At 34.6% G+C, this 23,592-nt stretch overlaps 2 protein-coding genes across 3 annotated transcripts in view; both read right to left on the reverse strand.

The window, feature by feature from the left end:
* Positions 1-1,580: 1,580 nt before the first annotated feature.
* LOC127882032 (macrophage mannose receptor 1-like) lies at positions 1,581-18,150 on the reverse strand. 2 transcript variants are annotated; one of them, XM_052430416.1, is made up of 11 exons: positions 17,983-18,150; positions 17,590-17,706; positions 14,899-15,003; positions 12,965-13,037; positions 12,243-12,596; positions 11,683-11,958; positions 10,668-10,820; positions 10,221-10,283; positions 9,833-10,114; positions 6,338-6,523; positions 1,581-2,413 (listed from the first exon to the last, which is right to left on the reverse strand). In XM_052430416.1, the coding sequence occupies exons 2-11, from the start codon at positions 17,698-17,700 to the stop codon at positions 2,268-2,270; spliced, it is 1,749 nt and encodes a 582-aa protein (XP_052286376.1). In that variant the 5' UTR covers positions 17,701-17,706; positions 17,983-18,150; the 3' UTR covers positions 1,581-2,267. The 2 variants fall into 2 exon arrangements, with proteins under 2 accessions (XP_052286376.1, XP_052286377.1); XM_052430417.1 differs by lacking the exon at positions 14,899-15,003.
* Positions 18,151-20,098: 1,948 nt separating this feature from the next.
* LOC127882030 (aggrecan core protein-like) overlaps positions 20,099-23,592 on the reverse strand; it is a 15,130-nt gene continuing 11,636 nt past the window's right edge. Inside the window, exons 10-11 of the mRNA XM_052430414.1 lie at positions 20,467-20,652; positions 20,099-20,243 (exon numbers count right to left, since the gene is read on the reverse strand). Coding sequence (XP_052286374.1) covers positions 20,206-20,243; positions 20,467-20,652 — 224 coding nt within the window. The 3' untranslated portion in view covers positions 20,099-20,205. The remainder of the gene's footprint in view (positions 20,244-20,466; positions 20,653-23,592) is intronic.

A 23,592-nucleotide genomic window follows, 5' to 3' on the forward strand; every position in this document is an offset into this window, starting at 1 on the left:
AGGCTTTACAATCTACTTGCTTTCCACCTACAACTTTGAAACGTCATATGTAGATGCACCTTGATGAGTTCTACACGCCACACCCATTTTTGGGTCACTAGGTCAAAGGTCAAGGTCACTGTTTACTCTAATATAAAACTTTGACATTAATCTTAACACTGGCTCTGAAATCAAAGTGCTTCCACCGACAACTTTGAAACTTCATATGTAGATGCACCTTGATGAGTTCTACATGCAACACCCATTTTTGGGTCACTAGGTCAAAAGTCAAGGTCAATGTGACTTCTAACATAAAACTTTAATATAGACTCTAAAATCAAAGTGCTTCCACCTAAATCTTTGAAACTTCCTATGTAGATGCACCTTGATGAGTTCTGCATGCACACTTATTTTTGGGTCACTAGGTCAATGGTCAAGGTCACTTTTACCTCTAATATAAAACTTTAAAATAAACCTTAACATTGGCTCTGAAATAAAGGTGCTTCCACCTACAACTTTGAAACTTCATTTGTAGATGCACATTGATGAGTTCTACAAGCCACACCCATTTTTGGGTCACTAGGTCAAAGGTCAAGGTCACTGTTACCTCTAATATAAAACTTTAACATGTAGATGCACCTTGATGTGTTCTACACGCCACACCCATTTTTTGGTCATTAGGTCAAAGGCTAAGGTCACTTTTACCTCTAATATAAAATTATAACATAAACCTTAATATTGGCTCTAAAATCAACGTGCTTCCACCTACAACTTTGAAACTTCATATGTAGATGCACCTGTTGAGTTCTACACGCCTCACCCAATTTGGGTCACTAGGTCAAAGGTCACTATTACCTTAAATATAACACTTTAACATAGGCTCTAAAATCAACGTGCTTCCACCTACAACTTTGAAACTTCATATGTGACCTAAACAAAAATTCTGACAAACTTTCATTTATTCAAAACTGCACCAGCAGCCGAGCGTTGCCGTTATGCGGTGCTCTTGTTATTGTTTACAAGTGATATACCATGTGATCATTGTTTGATTTACATAATTATAGTTTGTTCCTGAAATATGTTAATGTTTTTTTGTTTGTTTACATTTAACGGAGGAAAATGTAAACTTCATTTATCTTACACATTGTTGCGTTTAAAGAATAAACATTTTCAAAACAGTTCGTTTGCATACATTTGTCTCGTAATTTCTAACGGTACCGACATAATAGATTGTATAGATGTATCATGAAATTGACGGTCAGGTCTAAATATACTCGGAAAGATAAGAATCTGATACTTTGGACTTACATCTCTATATTGACGGGTCATGTACAAAGTCACAGTCAACATATTATTATCAAGAGAATGACGTAAGCCATGTAAGGTAAGTATGAGCACACTTACAATTTATGGCTTTTAACATTGGATACATGTCCGTGAATATAAAACAATTAAATGCACTTATGATAATACATAACATATAATGTGGCAACCATTTTCACATACGCAATACCGTTAATATTTTATGCCAATCGACTTGAAAGTCACAACACCGTATTTATTAATACAAAAGTAATACGAATGACGAAGATTTTTGGACAAATTGTGATAGTATTTATTAATGATTCGATATAAAAGGTTAAATATTTATTCTATTTGTATGAGTTATCTTATGTAAATAAAAGTTTACACCATCGTGATTCCTCTTTAATGTTGGCATATTTTATGCCTTACACAATTTTTTGTTAGTGGTTATGAACTTAATTTGATACAAAGCAATATAGGTGTCCGCGTCGCAACCGTGAGGTCACGGGTTCATCCCCACTGTGGGAGCGTTTTTTTAGATCTTTCTCATAAACACCAAGTACTCGTTCTAGGCACAGGAAACGGACTCGAGAGCGTTTCAAAAAAACCTTAGGCTTTCTATGCACTCCAGCTGAAATCAATAGGTTTAAACTAGACTTGATTTGATACATTCTATGAAAACAATATTGCTCGTGCGACAAAAGTATGCAGAAATTTGTGTTGTAAAATAAAAAATAACTTGAATTTAAATTCTGTATTTGTTATGTTTTAGAAACAATCAGATCAACTTTTCATCCGATCATAACTTCACTTCCGTAACTGGTTGATATCTCTGCAATATAATAAAACCGTGCTGTTTATAATTTCTAGAGACACACATAAATTGAAAAAGATGCTCATTGTTCGTAACAAATTTGAGGTTGTGAGGTTTTATAGAGGTTGTCCATTAAAATACAAGCTGACAAAATCAAATTAAACCAAAGTCAGCTGCGTGATTTCCCATTGTTGTCCATTGCAGTTTTCAGCGGAGAAATACGATTCGTTCCACAGACTACTGCGTGGTATTTCATCATCTTGGTTGAAATCGGTGTCATCAGGTCAGAATCAAACAGGGATACTAAATAGTACACTGAAATATAAAGAGAAATGTGAAAAATCACGAACGTTTCCGAAGTTCGTATCGCATCTGCTGCCCTGGTTTTACTACCGATACACTACCGATCTACTACTGACAACTTGTGAACATAGGGCCTATTTGGAACAATGTAGAACACGCATATATTAGTAAAGATTAACCCTTTGCATGCTGGGAAATTTGTCGTCTGCTGAATTGCAAAAAATAGCATTTTCTTCGATGTTTTTTTCAAAGAATACTATAAGAATAGCAATCATCTGGATCCAAACTGTTTGCAACGGCCTTCAAAATTCGTTTCCAGCACTGAAAGAGTTAAGATATGAAACAAAATATTAACTTTACATTAAAGGTCTAAGCAAAGAACCATTTGAAATAAAATTAGATCAATGCCGACGCCTTGCGGAAAAACTCTCAATACTCTAATGCTCGTTTTCATACCAAGATACATTTCACGATTAAAAAGCGAATACCATTGATAACTTTTGGCAAAAATATGTGCACACAATTTTAATGAAAAATTCTAGGTTTTATTTAATCAGCTTCAAAAAATTACTTAGTTAATTTTAAAGGGGCCTTTTCACGTTTGGTAAATTGAAATTTTAAAAAAATGTATCAGAATAGCAAATTTTCGTTGTAGTTACGATATTTGTGAGATAACAGTAATACTGAACATTTACCATGCTCTAAAACATCAATTTCATGCATCTTTTGACGATTTAAAAACCGGAAAATTATAAAGCGTTGCAACGCGAAACGATGAATAATTTGGAGAGTTCTGTTGTTCTGTTGTTGTCGTTATATTTTGTGATACTACGAGGATTGCTTGTATGAAGCATAAAATACACCACTCATTGTATGAGAACGGATGGCCGAGGGGTCATAGTGATAAAATTTTACTCCAGGGGTCAGTGGTTCGAGCCCAGTTGAGGGTTAATTGTTTTCTTTTCTAAATGTTATTCTTGTTTTTTTTACCGGAGCTTTTTAGAACCAATAGTTAAATTATCAATATCAAGCATTTAATGACAAACTTCAATTCATGCCAAAATCTGTGAAAATGTCCCTTTAACATCATATTGGGAAAAGCTAGTCAAGTTTATAGAACAAATACCGCGCTGAATACTATTTTGTATCCAAATGTTACGTTAAGTGCTCATGTAATTAATGTTTTGTATACACTGTCTCGGATCATTGACCTTCTTTGAGAGAAAAAACAACACAATAGTACTTATTGCAAACGGCGCACAGCCAAGGTTGATAAGATTAATTCTATTGTAATATACAAATTTACATCACTCAATCAGCTATCTGCATGTACCGCGAGACTGACCTACACCTTAGCGTACGTTGTAGACATTGACCAATTGCAGATATGCGAAAACGCCATTAAATAATTGAATCATAATTAAAATGATTTTCTAAATAATCACATAGCTTTTATTTATCAAGAAAAACTACCTTACAATTAACACCTCAAATAGTCATTTAATGATGGACGTGGCTGCTCGCGGTCTTTCGCGGACTCGACTTTGTAACGCATGATAAACTTGAATAATGCAAATAACTTAAATAATTAAACACGAATCATGTTATATGTAAATACATGTACATGAGCCGTGCTCTGTGAAAAAGAGGTCGAATGCATGTGCGTAAAGTATCTTCCCAGATTAGCCTGTGCAAACCGAACAGGCTAATCAGGGACAACTCTTTCCGTCTAAACTACATTTTTGCTAAGCAGAGACTTTCTTTAAATATAAAATATCATAAAAAGCGGTAAGTGTCGTCCCTGATAAGCCTGTGCGAACTGCACATGCAAATCTGGGACGACACTTTACACACATGCATTAGACCCCCTTTTCACAGAGCACGGCTCACATCAATTAACAGCGTCGCGTACAATACTGTCATATATTTGTACTTGTCCTCAACTCAGCATGAACTCGCCGATCGGTTCGTCCTATATGTAATGTTAGCTCTGTACATGTGCTCGTCCAAATATCTCACCGGTTGTACACAGCGCTGTAATGTAAACTGATATGCTTGCACATACGATCTGATGGATACTAGTGCAGAAGAACCGATATAAGTTGCGAACATGTTTGTGTAGATTTCACTGGTTTCCTGCGCACTGAAACTATTTCTACAGAGGCAAGCGCTATGTCAGATGCATATGTGGACTTTCATTTATGTGAGTTGTTCGCTTGTGAACAACTAATGTTAATACCACGCGTCTCAAGCCAGTTTTCTTAGTTACGATAGACATGATAACTGCCGAATCCGTCGAGAAAGAGTTGTATAATTTATGCTAGTGGTTTTTGAGTTCTTCAACTATATTCATTCACAAATGGAAATGTGCACATCATATGTGTCCTCACATGGGTTTTTATGAGTTTATGTCTTAACCATCGAAATATATCGTATGTTAATATTTAATTAACACGCAGTTTCCTTTCGACATATTTAAATCAGACTTTCATAGCCGCATCATGCGAAAATGGGTCTTATGGTGTTTCGACCAGCGTAGCTCAGGCCCAACCAATGCATTTGCGCAGTCTGATCAGAGACGATGCTGTTCGCTATAAAATCACTCAAGATATTATGGTCTTATTATGTTTTTCCTGACCAGACTGAGAGATGCGGATCCTGAGTACACTTTATATATAATGGGCGCATATGGCATAAGGCCCATTTTTGCATGTGGAGGGTCCTCAAAAATCACATTGCGAACTGTAAGAAGCACATTTTAGCACAATGCATTCCGATACAAAATTAAATTCAAAGTTGTAAACTGGTAAATAAGGGTAGCCTATCCAGGGGTTCAGGAACGATGTCCAGACGTGCTGACCGAGTACGATATATACCCATGTTAAGGTCAGAGACTGGTTGACATCGTGTGAACTGCTACGTGCTTTACGACACACCCTTTATACATGTGAATGGCTTGGGCTTATTTCAAACTTGCGATTAATTTTGAAAACTTAGTTGCGTCTATGATTATGCAATAGCGAACAACTTCAGTGCCTTCAGCGCTTTGTTAGAAAAACTAAACGGACGACTATATCGTTGATTGTAGCGAGGTCATGGGCCCGGGATCTGATTTGACAGATGTGTTTGTTGTATGATAATCTTAAGTTATTGTTGCAGTAGTTCGCTTTCAAAGTTAGCGTTTCGACGTTTATGAGCAGTATTGTGAAACACCCTTTTGATTGTCTTGTTTGTCAACATTTAAGACATTGTTTTATAAATATCAAATGCATGCAAGCACTTCATGTCCATAATATACGTGTCCGTGATAAACAGGTTAATAAACACAAGTGACACCATTATTTTCATTCTGATTATTTCGTATTTTCGGATGGTTCGAACTCAGAACTCTGATATTTAAATCAGAAATTTCAAATAGGTGATACCGGTAATCTTAACGATTGGTTCTAGTTATACTTTAACGCGATATAATTAAAGGGAAGAAAATACACCATACTGTATTAGAAATTATCCGACTTGTATTGGTTAATATTATTTCGATTTGTCAAGTGTATGACGACAAATAAACATCACTTTCTCGATAAATTGAACAAAGTGTTTATTATGAAATGACTGATACAAAGAAAGGAGCATGTTGTGAACGTAGATTTTCATATTTCGTAGAACAGAGGTATCCGTATCTTATCCGACCAACACATGACTTGCAGAAATTTCTGCAAAAGACAATAATCACTTATGTCCAATTCAACAATAAGGTGCAGACATACATTTTGTTACGAAAATAAATTGGACATCAGAAAAAAACACTATTTTATTTGCTTTGTGTGTATCGATAACATAGTATATGCCTCATTATTCTTTACAAATAAATCTGCAGGTATAAGTTTCAATGTCCAATAACCAATTCATGGAATATTTTACTTGCGAAATTCTTACTGTATTCACAGAAGGTGTAATGTTTCTCCCCTATTTCGAATCCAAAGGTAGAGTCTTGTTCCCCACACGGCATGTCGTCCCACTGGTCACTCTGGTAAGGGAATAGTGCAATACAGTCCTCAGTGAGGTAATTCTCATAGTTGCTCATGTGGTTTGGAACCCAGTTCGTGTAGGTAACATGTTCGCCTAATATAGAAAATACATTGTTGCTGCCAAGGTGGAGTAAGGCTTATCAAGTGATGCTTTAAGAATATGGCGAGCTTTGTGCGGCTACTTTTGTCAACCTGAGACCTATTGCAGCGGTAATCGTATAAACTTGTTGGTATAACAAGCAATATCCAGTCAATGTGTATTCATCCACGCCGGATAACCAAGTTATGTAATTTAAAGGGATCTTTACACGGTTTGGTAAATTGACAAAATTGAAAAAAGTTGTTTCAGATTCAGAAATTTTCGTTTTAGTTATGATATTTGTGAGGCAACAGTATTACTGAACATTTAGCATAGTCCAATATAGCCATTATATGTACCTTTTGACGATTTGAAAACCTAAAAATTATAAAGCGTTGCAACGCGAAACGATTGAATAATTTGGAGAGTTGTGTTGTTGTCGTTTAAATTAACGAAACTACGAAGATTGCTTATATAAGGTATAAAATACTGATGATGTGTATTCCCGGCGGGATAGCCGAGAGGGCTAATGCGTTTTTACTTCAGATTAACTCCAGGACTCCGGGGGTCACTGGTTCGAGCCTTGGAACCGGCTACATTTTTTCCCTTTTTTAAAATTTTATTCTTGATTTTTTACTGGAGCTTTTAAGATCCAATGTTTACATTTATCAATATAAAGCATTTAATGACAAACTTCAAAATATGCCAAAATCTGTGAAAAGGCCACTCTATATACATTTATCGACAGATCTAACAAAAAACACTAATTCACTTAAAATACAGCAGTCGTAATGCAACATTTCGTATTTTCTTGAATGTTAATTTAAACCATAGCGCGTTAAGTACAAACATAGCAGAATAAGATATCCTTATCTTTCAAATCGAAATTTAAGATCTAGACTTGTTAATAAGACGATGTGTGCTCAATCGCAAGTTTAAAGGCTCGTAAAAGGTGACAAATCCAATAACTATGCATATAAACTGGTTCAATTTTTACCGGATATCAGTTACTCTTGCATAAACAATTATAATAACACAGCTGATGAGCAACGTTGTCAAGAATTATGGTATAAAAACCCGTTTCATAATTTGAAGAAATGTTTACAACTTTGCAATTTTCGTACATTTTCGATATATCCGATGTTCCTCGGCTTCTTTCGTAAAGTACGCATAAATCGATGACGTAGAACAAACAATTCAATATCCTCGTAAACAAAGAAAGAGAACATGACTTCGGTAAGATATGTTCGTGTTGTACAATATTTTGTTTTACATGGAATTGCATCATGCATACTTGTTTTAATATATGTTTCATTTTCTTGATTTCACTTTTGCATTGATTGTAATTGCGACTTTTCACGTGATGCACAATGTCTTGTGCCGACCAATCAAAATTTGTTATCTGAAAACCGACTCGGAATCGCTCGGCATGATTGAGTAAACAGCGTTGTATAGAAACTGATTGTTTGTAAACACAATTGACTTGGAGGACACTGTATTTTGAGCTCGAAATCTATTGCTCATTTTTTATGATGTCCAATAACATATACATAATATTTTTTGATAACCTTTATAAATAAAATATGCCAAAAGTTTTTTTAATCGGTAATCATTACGGATCGTCACCTTTTACGAGCATTTAACACCGCGTAGGTTTAAATCGGTAGTAAACAAAACGCTATTAATAGGAAACGGTTTACTAGATATATAGTGTTAATACAACTCGCTCAGTAGTATTGATAATAAAAACGCGATACATGCGCGGCGAATTTCGAAAACAAAATAAGAAGTTGAGACACATTTGCGAATTAGTTGAATCTTAAATAGGGTTGACCTTTGAAGTTAAACTTATCTTGAACTTTTGTTGTTTAGAATCTATTGTGAGCAGCGTTGTAAGTCTAAAACAAATAGATTAACCTTTCGATTAAACTAAGCCATTTCGATTTCGAAAACGATTGTTTTGTTTGTTAGCACTAGAACGGTTTGCATATTTGAAAACGAAAATGCCCCCTGTTCTCTGAATGAAACCGGCAAATAAATGGGGTATGTGATGGATCAGAATATAAAACAAGCAGTTAATCAGTCGTTGGAAAGTTTAAAGATGCAAGAGGACCGTAATGTGGCGTTTTTTAAAGCTCTGCTTTGATCATCTTTCTTGGTTTAATATTTAACTTAATTTGATCAGGTAAATGGTCGAGTGGCATGATAATTAGATTTATCATACCACCGCATTTATAGCTGCCTTATATAACGTTGCCTGATATATTTTTTATATCATGGTAAACAGGAAGTTCTTATATCAGTCATGTGTGGAGGATGGTCATTTTACTCGGAATCAACTATAAAGTAATCATTTTCAGTAAAATCGAATCAGATTAAAAAAATTAATTTGATACCAAGATTTTATATATTTTAAACACAAAATGCAACCAAACAGCGAAAAACATTTTTTTACAAATATAAAGCGCGCGTGAGTTACGTCATTATTAACACGTCAAACGACAAAAGTCACATTCTTTTCCGCTAAATCTGCAGCTTTTTATTATTTCTTTAAAATCGGGGACGTAGAGGTATGATAAACAGTTAAACAGAGTACTGTCTGATGTTTTTGTAATATATCAGGCTCGGCACAAATAAAATAACGGCACGGCAAGCCTCGCCGTTATTTTATTCTAAGCCTTGCCTGATATATTACAAAACGATCAGGCAGTGACCTGTTATTCTCTATGTTAAATGGTCATAACTATCTGCAAAGTGTATGCATGACATCTTTCATTAGACATAACAGTTCATGATTCAACGTTAATTGCGATTGAATTTGCCATGCACGTAATAGACGTCGCATTTCATAATATTGGAAACGTAAGTGTTTTTAAAAACATAACAAACACTTTTTAGAGTTGTTTTTCCAATTTTAAGACAGTTAACATGGTATACCTCTGTATACCTGATGCATTTTTTGCTTAACATTTAACTGTTGCATAATCCCAAACACGTTATGATAATTTGTGCTGCACTAACTTCCATTTCACAGTCATTGATGTCGTAAAGATAAAATCCATAAAATCGCCTGAAGCATGAGAAAATACAATTTTAACCCATTTATGCCGAGTGGACTCTCCCATCTTTCTAAAGCGGATCAATTTATTTCCAAAATTAGGGATGTCGAGTATATTTATTTCTATATTTAGAATATTTCCTTTAAGCAAACAGCGCAGACCCAGATAAGACGCCGCATCATGCGGCGTCTGATCTGGGTCTACGCTGTTTGCAAAGGCCTTTTTTCTACACGCTAGGCATAAATGGGTTAAGAGTAACACAAACCTGAAGTCCATTCAAACTGTCCCTCAACCTTCCGGTCATGAAGTCCTATCCAGACAGCATTGCCAGGATTATGACGCGCCATAAAGGCGTCCACGAAGGCTTGCTCACTCGCACTGTTTATTGTTACTAGATGACCGCCTAGTTGCTTACAAATGTTCTCGCTGTGGGCCCAGATTTTCTTCTGTGTCTGCAGTTCGTAACAGCTGTCACCATGTTGAGCCAGGGGGTAATTGTATCGTCGAATGTCTTCCTGCACCGATCTAGGACACATGTGAATGTCTCCTAAAACAGTTAGCACTGGTCTGATCATGTGTGACATGTTTTCTGTATGAATTATCGCAATATTATTAATAATGTATTGTGTATGGTGTTAACATTACGCAATTACCATCTGGTTTGAAGACTTGAGGCATCAGTGTTGTCGTCGCAAATGTTACTGTCCTTGTTGACTCTGAATTAAATTAAACAATATGAGATATAAAACACCACTGTAAACAAGACAATTGTGGTTGAAAAAAACTAATGTGTTTTTTTTTGTTCTAAATATATCTATCAGCTCTGTCTCAGTATCTATCGATCTTCGGATACTGCTTAGCTCCCCTTTCGGGTATTATTAACAGATCGCGCTGTCAATTCAAGAAAGAGATGTATACCATTTTGTACAATAAAAGCAGTGAGACGTCAAAGAAAGAAAGTAAGACTGAAACAAAGTTTGAAAGTGTTAGTATATGTATAGACACGAGTTAAAATCAGGTTAAAAACACACTATACCGCAACTAATAGTATGAAATGTGGCTTACTGCTTGCTTGAAGGTATATATGTATAAAATCTTACTGAATTCGCAGATGTAGTTCAAACGGCTGGAACACGCGATATCATCCCAGCGGCCATGGTAGGATTTAGCTCCAAGTCCAGCACAGTCTTCAATACCGTGAAACATGGAATTCTCGAAGCCACTTGCCCAATACGTGTAAGCAACTGGGTCACCTGAATTTCAAGAATTAAAAACATCCACATGTTTATTGATTATATTGATTGCTTAACTTAGTTTAAATATGATCGTTTTTATTCAGTGACATGTAAAACTTGTTTAAAAAAGGAAACTCGCATGGTTAAAAAAGAAAGCAATAATATGGAGTAATACACCCTATTACCGATTGACACATATCTTTCAAGAGATTTTTTCCTAAAATGCTGTACATTTACCATCGATGTAAACATACATGAATACAATTAATTAATAAATACATAAACATGTATATTGTCAAAAACGACAAACAATGGAAGCCAAGAAATACATGAAAATCAATGATTTTTTTTATTCAACATAACAAAATCAATTATGGCCACATATTTTATGTTCTGTTTTCAATCAAAGGAAGTATGACATCAATCACTGCAACGAATTATGTTCATTGCATGCTTAAAGGCTTATTTAAATTTTCCGGTTCAAAGAAAAGACATATCCGAAATTGCCAACCAATAACATTTTGCCATAATTCGACCATTTTGCATAGTGTTGTCAAAGAAAAAAAATTCAAACATAATTACGAAATCTGTGAATAAAACAGTAAAAAATAAGATGCAGCTGTAAGATATCAATCCAACATGGCGGGATTTCGTCATCGAGACTGTTATTATTGTCACACAAAAAAGTTGTGTCTTTCTTGAACATTAAATTAAAAAGTAGTTTGAAAGACATTAGACACTTCAAGGCCAAACAACAGACCATCTAACATGGTTGCTGCAGTATACCAGTGATGCAAATTCGTTTGTGGTTGTGTAAAAGCTTAGAAAAAACCGATGAATACTATATTTGGTAACACATGCAATGACTGTATAAATATACCTGAGGACCACGCATATTGTTGTTCCTCGTTCATGTCATTTAATCCAATCCAGACGTCATTTCCGAGATGCTGACTAATCACCTGGTATATGACATCCTGGTGATGCTGATCAGGAATATGGGCAAGATGACCTCCCTTGGCCAAACAATCCGCTTCCGCCTGACGCCATGACGCTTGCGTCTGAACAATCTCATAGCAAGTGCTTTCCAGTGTGAAAAGCGTTCCATGATAAAGTTGAGCATTCTGAAAGTACTGCCGGGGGCATCCGTATTGAACTGTGTGTAAACCGACACTAAAATCAATTAAATCAGCCGAGATGTCGTAATAAATCTATATACTGTATGTTTGGAATCTAAGAACATACTGTATTAAAACACAAGGCCGATTATACACTCAGAAAGGTTTCTTATTAGAATTTCATTTTCAATTACATTTAGTACCAAGTTTTTCGGTAATAAAAGATATAATATGACATTTGTAAAACAAAATAACAAATTGTAACACCACTTCCAAATTACAGCGTTCATTATTTAATAAGATTGCAATAATTTAAACATACCTTGTGTGTGTTGTACAACATAATTAGCTGTTGTTGTCACTGTTGTTTTGATATGTGTGGTTCCATGATTCGTTGCTTGTTTTGGGGTAGTACTTCGGGTGGCATTCGCAGTCGCAATTGTTGATTGATAAGTATTTTGTAAAGGTGTTGTTGTGGTTGAGTGTGTCTGAGTTGTTGTTATGAGTAATGCCGTTGTTGTTGTTGTTGTGCTTGTAGACGGTTGTGGTGTTGAAGAAGTTTGTATTGGTGTCGTAGTTGTAGTGGTGGTGTTTGTTGTGGTTTGTGTAGGAGAACCCTGTGTTGTTTTCGTCGTCGTTGTCAATGGTGTTGTTGTTGGGACTTTCGTTGTAGTGACTAAAACATACGTCGTGTATAAAAATATAGATATTCAATTATAAATGTACCGTAATCGTATTTTATTTAAGAAAGGAAAACAACCCTGTTGGATTACATTTTGGGATGTGTGCTTAAACTATGCCTTCTTTAAGCTTACAACAAGTTTATTGTTATTAACGACTTATTTAACCTATTGACACACGGAAGGATTTAGCATTGGCACAATCACTTTTTTAGCGTTTAACTTACATAAAAGGATTTATTCTAAAGGAACAGGTTGCCAACATTATTAATTGTACATGTTCTGAAAAACACTCAATTTTAATTCATTTAATGATTAAGGTGTTGTGAATACAATTCCTGTGAATAAGTTAATGTTCCTACACCTATATCTTCCTCGGGTGGTGCCCCTGGGCAGATTTGCGTCTCAACGTCCTTGACCACCTTAACGTATCCGTACTGAAGTTAATAATAATGAGGATATTTAATACGAAACTAGACGTTTACATGAATCGGCATTACTCGGTGTATTTGCTTGGTGCTTTTTATATGTCATTAGCATGTTCGTATATTAATGATTAAGAAGTAGATCTTCGACTGAGTCAATACATTGTTTTGTAGCTTAAACAAAACGTGTACTGGAACGGATTTAGCCATTTGTTAAGAAAAATACACTCATAGAAATACAGAAGGCTTAAAAAATATTAATGATTGTTTTAGTCAATATAACATAAACAACATATATGTGCGGACGATGACCAACTATAATTCAGGTTTAACTTAAATATTACTTTGGATAATGTCTTGTTGTGTAAGACAATAGTATATTTCGATGAAACTGATAACGATTTATGTAAAAAAAATTAGTAATGCGACTGTTGAAGAATAATATACTGGAAATCGCAAGCTTTAACAAACATTGTGTATGTGTTCTGATGCTCATTTTTCTAACGACATGTTTAGATTTCATTGTGATAAACACATTTAGAAAGATTTAACGTCATTGTCAGACGGATGTAAAAAGTTCCTTAACATTAAGTCGTGTAGACCAAACTAAGACATACTCCGGACTGATATATGGTGCGGTTCCACCTTTATTGACACGTCAACCTGCATTGTGTACACACCGGTCTTACTGACACATTTAACATGATAAATCAACATTTCTATAAACAAAATTCCGTTTAAAAAACACACAATATAAAATTTTATTTTTTCTTTCATTTTTTAACATTTTTCATTCCTGCGCAGAACTACTTTGGCGGAGGCATAATTCCCCAAACCAGGGGAATGTGATGCGTCTTAGTATAGAGGTGACACTAACGTAATGACGTCACCATCTATGTATAGAATGCGTCAACCTGACTAATAAAACAAAATTGGAACAAAACGGACACTTAGTGTAAATATAGGTCACACGAGATAAAATCAACTTTACAAGACATAAGATAGTGGCATATTAAGCTGATAATTAAACAATTATAAGAGTGACATATCTTATACGAATACTATATAAATTGTTTACAATCTAATAATAATTTATCACAAGTATTTTTTAAATTGGCTAGATTGTAATAAATCTCGAACGGTCCACATCAATGCGTGGCATGATTTAAGGCTTCGTTTGTCAAAGTGTCAACTTATGTTTTTAATCGAAATCAAGAGCAACTAAGCCAACAAAATGTCTTAACAATGAGGCAAACATACTTTCTTGTTCAATGTTTCGATCATATTTAGTCTGTAACCTTTTTACGCTCAGTATTTTCCAGTTATGTAAATGTTCATTCCTCTTGCAACACTGGTAAATTTAATAAACCAGAATGTATACGTACGTAGTCAACAAATCGTATTTTGGTCAAGCTAGTAGTTGAATATGTGCACATACTTAATAATCATCAAAATGTTTTGGACGGCATTGAGCTACAGTTGATTTATGCAGTCATTTATTTAACACGTGGAGTCTTTGATATTTTAAGGGGGTCCATATGACAAAGAATTGAACCGACTATCTCCGGCAAAGATTAATTACATTTAACTGCAAACAACAGTATGTTTTGCTCAGTATCAGAGAATTAAATCCTTCGCCTTTGAAAAAATACAAAAAGCGGTTTATTACTGATTTCGGTATGGTTTTGGCTGGTAAAAATAACACGTATTTTACGATATATAAATGCTGTTCTGTTCTCAGCCTGATTATATGGTATTTTCCTTTACAAATATAATATTATTACACGTATAATCATTTTGGCATTTGAAAAAAAAACATGGCTCGAGTTATAATAAGCATCAAAAATAGACATTATTAAACACACACACATACTTTATGTTCATACTGGATGATAACCCAAGTTGGATCGTTGGATGGTGGACCTTCCGGTTTGCAGTCAAACTCGTAGAGGTAACCAAAAGGGGAGCCTGCGGATGTCTAACAGTTTTTGCAATTAAATTGCGGTACAATTAAACGGTTTGCACACAAATAACTCAATGAATACGACTTGAGAAATACTTCGCACGGTGCAAGCGTTTCTCATTTTTGTTTATAATGCAACATACACTCCTCAATTACGTTATTTTTACGTTTCCGACATTTATAAATCCGCAAAGAACACTAACTGTTTGTAACCGTTACATTAATTTACATTTTTTTTTCATTCCCAAAATATTGTTTTATAACGATGTCATGGACTTTCTTGACAATTAAACTACTTTTACTTTAAATCGATCACAACATATATAATCAATATATTAGTATGAGTAGCACTCAGGTAACCTCTTCGTATGTAACCCGTATCCTGTCCTTTTAAAATTGCTCTATATTTATGAAAAAATAATTTGGATTTAACTAGTGCATACTCATAATAAAAACTTAATTATACATGTTGGGTGCTTATCCTGCAATACCGTACATAATAAATATTATTGTCAATCCTGATTAAAATACAAAATTTTTAACCAGCATACACGTTCAGCAGCATGTTATTAAATACCACAGTTGACAAATTACATCTATTTCCGTTGTAAGTGTTACACAAGCTTTGGAAAAAGTTTACAGTAACAATTAGCATTAAAGATTTTTTTTATTTAAGAGCATATGGTGAAATGTCTAGTTGTATGTATGTTTGTATATTTACTCGAAAATTCACTTTGTTTCTGATAGACGTATTATTTAGAAATATATATAGACCGGTTCTTTGTTTAAAACCCAAAAAATTTTATGCTCACCGTTGTGCCTTGCGGTGAACAAACAAACAGTTAAACGGAACGCACCTTGGTAGTACACGTACAAAGTACGTCCTTATTTTGAGTGTAACTTCATAACCAATTTGAAAGGGGCAGCATCAGCAGTAATATTATCATCTGTATCACCATCATCACCAACATCATGGTCATCATCGTCAGCGTAATCATCATACTCATCATAAGTATCATGATAATAATTAGCATTTTTGATCTCCATCAGATTATAAGTATTACAATGAGCCTTTTACATTTGTTTTATGATTCATTTAAATCTATCACATACTAATTGGAAAGGTGAATGTAAAGTATTGCGGTTTGAAACTTGTTTATGGAGCTCCGAACTTCACACTTGGTAATAAGTTATTGACGAACTTTTTAAGTATTAATTCAAGTTGATAAAACGAATCAACATTAAGTAAAGTATAAACCAAGAATGCAATTTTTAATCAAGAGCGTTATAGCCTTTTTGACTCATTTTAAAAGTGATATACTTCCAACAAACAATACGAGTATGATTAAAATATAGGTCAAATGAAAACAAGCAGGTCCGTTAATATCACAGGTACTTGAAACAATTTTTTGGTCCTTATATATATAATAAGAGTAAAGGTACCCAACGATGATTTCACAGGTGTATTGAATAACACAATCCAACAGCATAATAGATCAAACAATGCACACATATGTCGTTGTGGTTGCCAGCAGGAAGCGTCCATCTATGATAAAACACCTTTTATTTGATGAAAATCGTCCAAGTATGTCCAAAACAGCCAAAAGTTTCACAAATAGCACCCCAAAATCAAAGTGTGTAATTCCTGACGTCCAGCTGTCAGTAATGAATGAAGGCGATTTTCGGTCGATTGTTCACAATTAAACAAGAACTTTGCTATAAACTCCACAAATGTTTTTCATTTACTAAGTTTGTCTTCGAACTACGGCGTTCTTAAGTCCCAGTTGAACGGTAAACAGTCGGAAATTCAGAAGAAACAACAAATTTAGTGTACTTTCACTTTCACGACCATCATTTTGAGGCAGAAATCGGTGTTACGGACAGAAGACGTTTTCATTGGTTGAAAATAAAATTGGTAAACTTGTTCTCTAATTTACGACTAATTCAACCAATCGATAACAAGATAATAATTTACCGCGTTCCATCAATAAAATGGATTCAGTTTGAACATAAAATATAATATTTGGTGTATTTTCTACTTTTTCTGAGTATTTTTGTTGTGCCGTTGCCAAAGAACGACGTAGTTCGATGGCAAACTGAGTAAATGACAAACGCACGTGGAGTTTATAGCAAAGTTCTTGTTTAATTGTGAACAATCGACCGAAAATCGCCTTCATTCATTACTGACAGCTGGACGTCAGGAATTACACACTTTGATTTTGGGGTGCTATTTGTGAAACTTTTGGCTGTTTTGGACATACTTGGACGATTTTCATCAAATCAAAGGTGTTTTATCATAGATGGACGCTTTCTGCTGGCAACCACAACGACATATGTGTGCATTGTTTGATCTATTATGCTGTTGGATTGTGTTATTCAATACATCGTGAAATCATCGTTGGGTACCTTTACTCTTATTATATATATAAGGACCAAAAAATTGTTTCAAGTACCTGTGGTTAAAATGGTATCCTTCTAATGCAGATGTTATAAGCCTTCCTTTCTTTTAAAACATACTTATTTACAAATCGGTACATTGTAGCGTACACACATCAGAATTCATCGACATTGAAACAACACAAGCGTTACAATATTGCTCACCGAAGCATACACTGCGCACTCGACGTTGTAGTTACAAATGCATGAGAAATCGGCCAGCACGTGCGTTATAAATAGCAACAGGACTCTCACAATGCTTTGCCAATGCGCCATCTTTATCTATTGACAACACGGATAAAGCATAACAAGTAAATACAATTGGAGCATAGACATAACTAGATATATGTGTTGCTTTTCGTAAAGACCACAAGCTTTACCACCGATTGTTTTATTGGGTTCACTATTAATGTTTAATTGTAAAGAATGACTTTATACACGGTTTACACTCCGTTATCGAACGATGAAAATCCCTTTTGTTAAAATAGGTGTAATCTATGACGTAGCATACTAAGGACACAATAACGCAAATCTAAACTAAAGATATACAAATGGTACCTTTCGTTATCGTGGTGATCTCAGAATGTATAGTGGTACTCGTTACATATGTTGCTTACTGCATTCATGAGCTTCCGTCTTCTTCGGATGAATTTGGACAAATTAGCTCAGGATTTGCTATGGAACCTAATCAAGTGGCGTCGAATACCATACATTTCCGAAGGTGAGATGGCATATCGTTCGCGTTATTTGATAAGGACGTGTCCCGTTTCTAAACTCGTATGCGGCACATGCGCTAATTATTAAATGGTAAACATTACCAAAGTAGAACAATCAAATTAAACTCTAACAATGTACACATTTTCACAAAGACGTATTGAAGGGACTAATTAATTGAAATATTGAACTTTTTTTAAATATCAAATATACGCCATTTGGAATATTCTAAAATAATAAATGTTATGATGACATAGAACTACCTCATGACTTCCTCATACGTTTCACTTTAAGTAAGTGAACGTTCGCGTTAAGATTCCTGCTACTAAAGAATAAAATTAAAGAAAGAAAAAAAGTAACCCTCCACTGGGCTCGAAACCACTAACTCCTTGAGTAAAAGTCTATCGTTTAGACCACTCGACCATCCGTGTTCATAAGATGAGTGATGTTTTTTATACTTTATATAAGCAATGCTCGTAGTATCACAAAATATTACGACAAAAACAGAACTCTCAAAATTATTTAATCGTTTCGCATTGCAACGCTTTATAATTTGCAGGTTTCTAAATCGTCAAAAGATGCATATATTGGATATTTTAGAGCATGTTAAATGTTCAGTATAACTGTTTCCTCACAAATATCATAACTACAGCGAAAATTTGCGATTCTGAAACAATTAATTTAATTTTTTTCAAGTTACCAAAACGTGAAAAGGCCCCTTTAATATCTTATCTCAAATATGACGTAATTGATAGACGTTGACTTTGAAAGTACACGAAGTAATCTGGATCATGTGCATCAAATTCGCATGTACCATGGTTGCCAAAGAACTTTAAACATTCTTGATAATTGTATAATGTTTTTTTTTTATTTATTAATATTGGTCTGTAAAGTTTTACCTCGATCCTTAAGGATCCATCTATTTCTTATACATATTGTTCTGGCGAATCAATATTATTATTAGTGTCAATTTATTTGGAAAATTATAGATTTATGCAGTTTTATTTAAGTCATTTAATGCAGAATGCAGTTAGATTTTATAGAAAAAATTAACTTAACGGTGGTGCACTTTGATCTTTGATTGTAATATTAACCTTGAATGCCGCAATATTGAACTTGCATAACGCGCTCGTTCTAGTTGAATTGAATCATAAGTCCTTTGTTGTCTACATAAATCTTTGTTGTTTTGGTTTAAATATATAAAATTAAAGATGATTAAATTAAAATTTTGTAAATTCCAAATACAATGTAAGCTTACAAAATTGGTGTGCAATAGTACTAATTTAAGAAATGCGATTGTCTATTTTTCGGACATCTTGGCGGCCAGCCTAAATATTTTAAATTGTAAAATGTTGGCAAAGGTGCATAATCCAGCATAATTTAGGGGCATGGTATAAACGCTTAGTTTAAACAAACATTGTGTATGTGAACTCGTTTTATTGTGAATCAACTTGCATTGTTTGCCAAAGCATTGTCGTGGTAGTTTGATGGTTAACATACGTTTCGACATATATGAGTTGTATTTTAAGAAACCTACTGTTTTTCAACATTTTCGACTTCGCCTAATAAACATTATATACATGCATCAAGTCATCACCATAATTAATTTGTAAGTGATACTAAATACACAATACGAAACAGTAACTGTAATCGACATTATATCGTCTTTCAATATGATTCTTATTTTGTTGCCAGAAAAGTGAAGTTTTAGTAATATTTAGATGTTCACTGAAATAATTATTTTCCCGTTGATTGCTTTGGTTCCTCTGTTGTATTCAATAATTCATTATGGTGAGTAGGTACATTTGAATGTAAAGAATTCATCCTGTTAGAAATGATCTTAAGTGTATTATTATTATAATCATTAATATAGCAATAATAATAATAGTAATAATAATTATAATAATAATAATAATAATAATAATAATTGATCGATGTGGGAAATATAAATAAACAAATATTTTTGAAAGCTTTAACCAGATTTTTTATTATGAGATAACGGATAAAAGTAAGTAAAATATTTTGTAATCGAATGTTTAAATTTCCACCAGAGGCGATGTCCGCATCTTATCCAACCAACACGTTTCCGTGACTTTGCGAAATTTCTGCAAAATGCAAATACCACGAATGACCAATTCAACAATATTATGTGGATATTTATTATGGTGTGAAATTGATCGAAACATAAGTAAAAACACAGACTTTACTCATGTTCGTTTTAAATACATTAAACATTTTTTAAAGCAGCTTTTTTTTCAAATTTATTTTCATCAATGCGCTAAAAATCCGATAACTAAATAAGTAAGGGCTTATTTGCGAAATTCTTACTGTATTCACAGAAGGTATAATGTTTCTCCCCAATGTCATCACCAAAGAATGGATCCTGGGACCCACACGGTATGTCGTCCCATTGGCCGCTTTGGTATGGAATCAGTGCAATACAGTCCTCCGTGCGGTAACTTTCAAAGTTACTCATGTGGTTTGGAACCCAGTTCGTGTAGGTTACACTTTCCCCTAAAATAAATTAGTAGGCTAAGACAAATTGGTGATGCTATTATGTAAACTTTTGAAATTAAAAAACGGTGACCGTATAAACTTTTTGCTGTGCATCAACTAAACATTTGACTGCGATACCCTGTCAATATGTAATCATACGCGTTGGCTTGTAGTGTTACCAAGTACACACACGAAGAATCGCATTGAAGTGATCTGGTGTGTGCTTTATGTGTGGGCATATCTCAATGGCAAACGATACTGGCTGTGATATAGCAAAAGGAGTCAAAGACAAACACAAAATCTGGTATACAAGGTTTAATGTATCAAGAATGGTAATGTTAATGTGCGCACATCGATATGAAAACAACGGCAAATTAGCTTTAAGTGCATTTTTAACGACAATGGTGATAAATACTAACTCCTATATTTACTATTTGAACGTGTAATGTATACAGTATGGCGAGTGAAAACGTGAGCGTTTTACACATCGCGTAATTAATAGGGAATGTTTCGTGCACGACATAATGCATTTAAATAATATTGGGACAAAGTGATTGTTAGATATAAAAAACAAACATCGCAATGCATTAGTGGCCATTTTGATAACAAAATAAGACTTAGCTGCATATTACACAGGGTTTAAATCGTGACGGAGGGTTGTGAAGTAAACATGGGTAGCATATTTTTTTTTAGAATCTACGAGTCCATTTTAAGCAGAGTTCTCTTTTACTGATTTGCAATACAGTATTTAGTAATATGATGAAAACAAACATCAACTGAACGTAGATAAATTGTGTTTGTGAAAGTAGCAGTTTTGCAAAAGTTAAAAGCCTATACATGATAAAAAAACACGAAAAATTCGAACAATATTTAAAAAATAAAGTTAACACATAAAACAAGAGGGCCATGATGGCCCTGTAGCGCTCCACTGCTGAAAAAAGGCTATTCAAATATTCTCTGCATGTGCAAATACTTAAATATAGACCCTATTTAAGCACATGTACACTTTTGTGACCCCCTGGGCTTGGTCAAATTTAACCCCAGGGGCATAATTTGAGCAAACTTTGTAGAGGACTACTATATCTCACTACACGCACATACGAAATGTGGTAGCCCTAGGTCCTAGAATTAAGGACAAGAATATTTTAAAAGATTTCACAAAATAAGCAAGATATAAGCGTATATAATGTTCAATTTTGTGACCCGCGGGTCAGGGTCAAATTTGACCCAAAGGGCATAATTTGAACAAACTTGGTAGAGGACTATAAGATGTTACTGCATACCAAATTTGGTAGCCATAGTCTGAATGGTTTTCAACAAGAAGATTTTTTAAAGATTTCACAAAATAGGCGCTTTATAAGCGTTTATTCAATTTTGTGACCCCCCAGAGCAGGGTCAAAGTTGACCCCAGAGGCATTATTTGAACAAATTTGGTAGAGATTTATTAGATGTCACTACATACTAAATTTGGTAGCCCTAGGCCCAATGGTTATGGACAAGAAGATTTTTAAAGTTTTCACAAAATAGGCCCCATATCAGCGTATGTTCAGTTTTGTGACCCCCCGGGCAGGGTTAAATTTGACCCAAGGGGCATAATTTGAACAAACTTGGTAGAGAACTGTTAGATGTCACTACATACCAAATTTGATAGCCCTATGCCTTATGGTTAAGGACAAGATAATTTTTTAAGTTTTCACAAAATAGGCACTATATAGGCATTTAATCGATTTTGTGGCCCCCAGGGCAGGGTCAAATTTGACTCCTGGGGCATAATTTGAACAAACTAAGTGAAGGACTATACAATGTCCTTACATACCAAATTGTGCAGCCCTAGGCCTAATGGTTATGGACAAGATTTTTTTTTAAGTTTTCACAAAATAGGCAATATATAAGCATATGTTCAATTTTGTGACCTCCGGGGCAGGTTCAAATTTGACCACAGGGATAAAATTTGAACAAATTTGGTAGAGGACTATAAGATGTCACTACATACCAAATTTGATAGCCCTAGGCTGGATGGTTATGGACAGAACGATTTTTGAAGTTTTCACGAAATAGGCCATATATAAGCATATGTTCAATTTTGTGATCCCCCGGGGCAGGGTCAAATTTGACCCCAGGGGCATAATTTTATCAAACTTGGTAGAGAACTATAAGATTTAACTACATACCAAATTTAGTGGCCCTATGCCCAATGTTTATGGACAAGAAGATTTTTAAAGTTTTCACAAAAAAGGCCTTATATAAGCATATGTTCAATTTTGTGACCCTCGGGGCAGCGTCAAACATGACCCCAGGGGCATAATTTGTAAAAACTTGGTAGACGACTTTAAGATGTCTCTACATACCAAATTTAATAGCCCTAGGCCAAATGGTTATGGACAGAAAGATTTGAAAAGTTTCCACAAAATAGGCCCTATATAAGCATATGTTCAATTTTGTGACCCCGGGGCAGGGTCAAATTTGACCCCAGGGGCATAATTTGAAGAAATTTGATAGAGGACTATAACATGTCTCTACATACTAAATTTAATAGCCCCAGGCCCAATGGTTATGGACGAGTAGATTTTGAAAGTATTCACAAAATAGGCCTTATATAAGCATATGTTCAATTGTGTGACCTTCGGGGCAGAGTCAAATTTGACCCCAGGGACATAATTTGAAGAAATTTGGTAGAGGACTATAAGATGTCTCTACATACCAAATTTGATAGCCCTAGGCCCAATGTTTATGGACGAGAAGATTTAGAAAGTTTTCACAAAATAGGCCTGATATAAGCATATGTTCAATTTTGTGACCCCCGGGGCAGGGTCAAATTTGACTCCAGGGGTATAATTTGAAGAAATTTGGTAGAGGACTATTAGATGTCTCTACATACTAAATTTGATAGACCTAGGCCCAATGGTTATGGACGAGAAGATTTTGAAAGTTTTTACAAAATAGGCCTTATATAAGCAT

The sequence above is a fragment of the Dreissena polymorpha genome, chromosome 5 (assembly GCF_020536995.1).
Source record: "Dreissena polymorpha isolate Duluth1 chromosome 5, UMN_Dpol_1.0, whole genome shotgun sequence".
NCBI lineage: Eukaryota > Metazoa > Mollusca > Bivalvia > Myida > Dreissenidae > Dreissena > Dreissena polymorpha.